General features: G+C 61.0%; 3 protein-coding genes across 3 annotated transcripts in view; all 3 read left to right on the plus strand.

Moving 5' to 3' along the window:
- Positions 1–1,402, plus strand: part of ACA1_227830 (PhoPQactivated pathogenicity-related protein-like protein, putative) — a gene marked incomplete at both ends in the record, with an annotated part of 5,065 nt that extends 3,663 nt beyond the window's left edge. The window contains 7 exons of the mRNA XM_004346477.1: positions 1–70; positions 163–271; positions 366–477; positions 567–739; positions 852–940; positions 1,048–1,180; positions 1,324–1,402. Of these exons, the coding sequence (XP_004346527.1) occupies positions 1–70; positions 163–271; positions 366–477; positions 567–739; positions 852–940; positions 1,048–1,180; positions 1,324–1,402 (765 nt within the window). The remainder of the gene's footprint in view (positions 71–162; positions 272–365; positions 478–566; positions 740–851; positions 941–1,047; positions 1,181–1,323) is intronic.
- A 224-nt stretch (positions 1,403–1,626) lies between these two features.
- Positions 1,627–3,593, plus strand: ACA1_228040 (homeobox domain containing protein; the record flags this gene model as incomplete). The annotated part of the gene is made up of 2 exons (XM_004346478.1): positions 1,627–2,527; positions 2,554–3,593. The coding sequence occupies 2 exons, from the start codon at positions 1,627–1,629 to the stop codon at positions 3,591–3,593; spliced, it is 1,941 nt and encodes a 646-aa protein (XP_004346528.1).
- Positions 3,594–3,703: 110 nt separating this feature from the next.
- ACA1_228050 (uncharacterized protein) overlaps positions 3,704–4,795 on the plus strand; it is a gene marked incomplete at both ends in the record, with an annotated part of 3,333 nt that continues 2,241 nt past the window's right edge. Inside the window, 6 exon segments of the mRNA XM_004346479.1 lie at positions 3,704–3,823; positions 3,901–4,042; positions 4,187–4,292; positions 4,380–4,478; positions 4,599–4,659; positions 4,675–4,769. Coding sequence (XP_004346529.1) covers positions 3,704–3,823; positions 3,901–4,042; positions 4,187–4,292; positions 4,380–4,478; positions 4,599–4,659; positions 4,675–4,769 — 623 coding nt within the window.

The following is a 4,795-nucleotide window of genomic DNA, read 5'->3' on the forward strand; positions in this document are numbered from 1 at the left end:
GGTATCGTCCCGATGGTGATGCCCATCCTGAACATCGTTCCCAACATGAACCACCACTACCAGGCCTACGGTACGATCGGAGTAAAGATCAAACGACAGTCAATCATTGTTGTGCAACGTCACTGGGCTTACACATTGGATCGACCACGTGCCGCGCCGCAGGTGGCTGGAGCTTTGCTCTGAGTGACTACCTCCAGCAGGGGTGTATGGGTTTCCTGAACAAGCCCGAGTTCTTGGACATGGCTGCCATCGTGGACCCGTACACCTACAGGTACGTAGCAGGACTATGAGCCTCCAGGTTCACGCCGTGAGGTGGCGGCGGCGGTTACAAGCAAAAAAGCTCACACTGCCGGCGCCTTGCGCAGGGACCGTCTGACGATGCCCAAGATGATTCTCACTGCCACCGGCGATGAGTTCTTCCTCCCCGATTCTCCGCAGTTCTTCATCAACGAGCTCCCCGGCGAGACTCACCTGAACGTACGTTGGCCCTCGACTCTGACCACCACCGGCCAAGCGGCCCATGGGCACAGTCTCACCTCCGTGCCTTCATACACGTACTTGCGCAGCTCATTCCCGATGCCGAGCACGCCCTCGTGACGGCCTACGTCGATGTTACCTTCACCCTCAGCGGCTTCTACCAGATGGTGATCTCCAAGACCCCGCGCCCCTCGTACACCTACGAGATCATCAAGTCCAACACCACCGCCAGCATCAAGGTCCAAGTCGACACCGCCAACCCGTACGTTCCACCACGGCCACTACCAAATTGCAGATGTGATACGTTGATTGTCGTTGTTGCCAGTCACTGACGCAATGGCCTTGTTTGTTCCACTTTCCGATGGACTGCGCAGGCCCACGTCGGTCACGCTGTGGCATGCCAGCACCCTGTCGTCCACCATGAGGGACTTCCGCCTGGTCAAGTGCACCAAGCTGCCCGATTGTACCCACTCATGCCTTCTTTCTTTCCTCATCGTCGTCGCTTTCGCTCTTTTTTATTATTATTATTATTATTCCGGACCTCACCCACGCCTGTTGTTGCCTGTGCAGGCTTGAACCCTGTGATCTGGTACTCCGAGGAGCTGCAGGAGGCCCTGCCCGGCTCCGGCAAGTACCTGGCCACCAAGAGCGCCCCCATCTACGGCTGGACCGGTTTCCTCGTCGAGCTTGTCTGGGAGTACCGGTACCTCGTTCAGTCCCACTCCGCCGTTGGGCACTCGCGCTGCGCTGGCGGAACGTCGCGGATCTGACCAACAACTAAACTGACTCCTCGTCCTTGTCTGCTTTTACGCACACCAGTGACTGGCCGCGCGCTGGACAGCTCAGGAAATTCATCACCACGACCGAGGTCAACATCGTGCCTGACACCATGCCCTTCGCGCCCTGCGGCGACCACTGCCAGTGAGTTGCGTGAGCCAATCGGAGTGGCCATTCTTCAGTTGGGCAGTTCGGGCCGTCTCTGCTGTTGGTGCTTGCTCGAAAAATACCAATGAAAAATCAAACCCTAATTTTTGCAACCCTTCTTCCGTCCCTGTTCACTTGTTCGAGATTGCTGTCCTGCGTAGGAACCATTGATTGAGGGGAAGAGCTGCGTAGGTCGGGAGATTTTAGTCGAGGAGGAGGACAACGATGGCGAACCGGGGCGTAGAACATCATCATCATCACCGAAATGATCTCGATGCTTCATCGGTCGTGGGCGGCCTGCTGCTGGCGCGCCACAATCTGCGCAATCATCATCAACAACAACAACAACAGCCACCGCAAATCTCCCCGCCCATCGACGACGACAATCAACGCGGACGCAACCAGGCCCACCATCTGCCCAGCTTTGGCGAGCACCCCTGGGACAACCCGCCCTCGCTACGCCACGACCCTCCGCCCCTCCCCCAGCACCGCCAGTCCTCGCAGGCCCGCGGCGAGCCCGATGACGATCGTGCGTCGCTCGACGACGTCGAGGGCGACGACGAGGCCCACTGCAGCGGCCTGATGGGCGGCGGTCGGCTCGCCATCGCCTTCCTGCTCAACCCGTCCGGGGCCGGGGCCGCCACAACATCAACATCGACAGCCACGTCAACCTCGACGTCCGCCAGCGCCGGCCACAAGCGAAAGGCCGACGACGACTACGACCACGCGGGCCGCACCACGCCGGGTTCGTCCTTCCCCGTGCCACAGCAGGTCGCCGCTTCTCGTGGTGGTGGTGGCGGCGGTGCCGCCGAGCTTGAAGAAAGGGATGACGACGCCAACGACCGTCAGCTTCGACGGCGCCGCTTGGAGCAGCAGCTCGACGAACCGCCGCCGGCGATCGAAGGTGACGCGCGCTACTCTCTACACCACCAACCTCATCTCCAGCAACAGCACCAGCAACAGCACCAGCGTACTCACTATCAGCGAGCCGTGCTGCCGTCTCTCTCCTCTATCATCATGACGGCCTCGCCTCCGCCCTCCGCCACCATGCCTGCCGATCTCTACCACGCGCCGCACCACCGGACCTCTCCCCAGCGCTCGTCGCCGCCGTCGCCCATGATGCCCAGTCCGTGCCCCGAGCGTTGCCCGCAGCCGGTGGCTTCTCCCCTTTCCACTCGCCGGCACCGTCGCCGGCCGCCTCGTGCGGCACCTCGTTCGCGATGGGGCTCTCCCTGGCCGACCCGTCGTTCTTCTTCCACTCCTTCAACTGCCTGCCGTCGGCCATGTCGACTCGGATGGACAGCGAGCCCGAGGCGCCGCCACCGCCGCCGCCCGGGTCGTCATCTTCATCATCGTCGGACTCGTCCGCCGGCTTCTACTACACCCCGTACGAGCGCTCGCAATCGGCGCCGTCGTCGCCCAAGCTCTATGTGGGGGACGATGCGGGGCTGCCGGAGGGAGAGGAGGCGGAGGAGGACTACTGCGGCGCGCCGCCGCCGCGACAGGGTAACACCACCACCGCGCTCACGCCCGAGCAGCTGCAGCTCCGGCTGCAGACCCAGGCGCTGCAGACGCAGCTCCTCGTGCGACAGATGCAGCGCAAGCAGAACGTCCAGCAGCTCAAGCGCCTGCACGCCCAGCAGCGGAGGCAGCGGTTCGAGGTTCACTCGGCGTCGGCATCAGCCTCCTTCGCGTCGTCGCCTTCGCGGGCCGGCGAGGGCGGAAGGAAGCGGAGCCGTGGGAGCCGCGGCCAAGATGGTGGAGAATTCGACGACGATGACGACGATGGCTACAACGAGGAAAATGGAGGCAGCAAGGACGAAGATGGCGCTGATCGTGGCGAGAAGCGGAGCGCGTTCGAGCAGCAGCACAACAAGGAGCTGATGGCGCGCAAGCTCGAGGACAAGCTCAAGCTGCTCAAGGAGAAGATCATGGGCGCGGGCGACTCAGTGGAAGATGGCGACGGCGACTCATCATCGAGTGGTAAGACGCCACAGGAGAAGCGGAAGCGGGCCACGCCCCAGCAGCTCAAGCTGCTCGAGGAGGTGTTCGCGGTCGACCCCTTCCCGGCGCGCGAGGCCAAGCAGCTGCTGGCGCAGAAGCTCGGGATGAGCATCCGCAGCATCACCATCTGGTTCCAGAACAAGAGGGCCAGGCTCAAGAAGTTCGCCGAGAAGAGTGGCACCATGTAATTATTTTATCTTTTATTTGCTCAATAAATACAATAAAAATACAATCATTTAAAAAAGGAAATGTATTTCTTCTAAAAGGAAGAAAGGAAAATGTGTTTCTACCGCTACAGATGCAAGGGCAGACGTCGGCCAAGGTGAAGGGGTTGCCGCTTCACCTGAGTTCTGCTGCCCTACACGAGCTGTGCAGCCACTATGGCGCCCTCCGCATTCGTCCCCTCTCCGGCCCGATGGTACTTTTACAAAGTTGCAACTTTTTTACTTTCTTTGATTGAAGAGAAGGTTTGGAAATTGATCTGCTTTACAGAAGGGGACGGTGGTGGTGGAGTTTCCATCAGAGGACGCTGCCATGCGCGGGGTGGCGGCCCTCAGCGGGCTGCGTCTATGGGATCGGACGCTCACCGCCACCCTGCTGCCCGCCAATGCAGCGACCGCTACTACTGATACCCCAAGTTCCTCTTCTTCTGCGCCTTCACCTTCGCCACATCCGCTACACCTTCCACCGTTCGGCCATCCAATCCACCATCCATTCACCATCAACGCGGCCATGCCCACGGGACCCATGCTGCAGCATCACGCACTGTCACCGGGCGTAGCGCCCATGCCAAGCCGAGACCCTGCTTCGGCCTTGGGCAAGCGACCGCTTTTGGCGGACGCCTTGCATGAGGCTCAGCTCAATGGGGCGACCAGCTCTTCGGCCTCGTGCGCCACACCGCCTCTCTTGTCCGACAACAATTCTCGTGCTGTGGTCTGGTACGACCTTGCTGACCACAAGTCTCGTCACCGCAGGGCAAACGCAAACTCAGAACTGGGACCCGAGTACCTCTATCCACCGCTCGACGTCGACATCGTGGCCAACATTGTAAGGGCGCTCGCCGAGGTGCCACAGTACGTCCTCTCTGGCTGTGGCCGCTGCTCTACTGCGCAAGTGGTGCTGACCGTATCTTTCCGTGTGGTTTGGTCGGAACAACAAGTTTCTACACACAGACGCTGCACCTCATGAACAAGCTCCACCTGCCCGCCCCGTTTGGGCCGCAGAAGCACACCACCGCCAGCACCCGAGCAAGGGGTGCGCATCATCTAGGCCCGCAGCCGAAGCGGCGCAAAAAGGCCCTCACCGCACCCGACGACGATCTCTCGACCGACGAATCCGAGCTTGAGTCCGACGCAGAGGTCTGCGTGCCCTCCGCATTCCACCATGCCCG

Source organism: Acanthamoeba castellanii, assembly GCF_000313135.1.
Source record: "Acanthamoeba castellanii str. Neff unplaced genomic scaffold scf7180000084761, whole genome shotgun sequence".
In the NCBI taxonomy this organism is placed as follows: domain Eukaryota; phylum Discosea; order Longamoebia; family Acanthamoebidae; genus Acanthamoeba; species Acanthamoeba castellanii.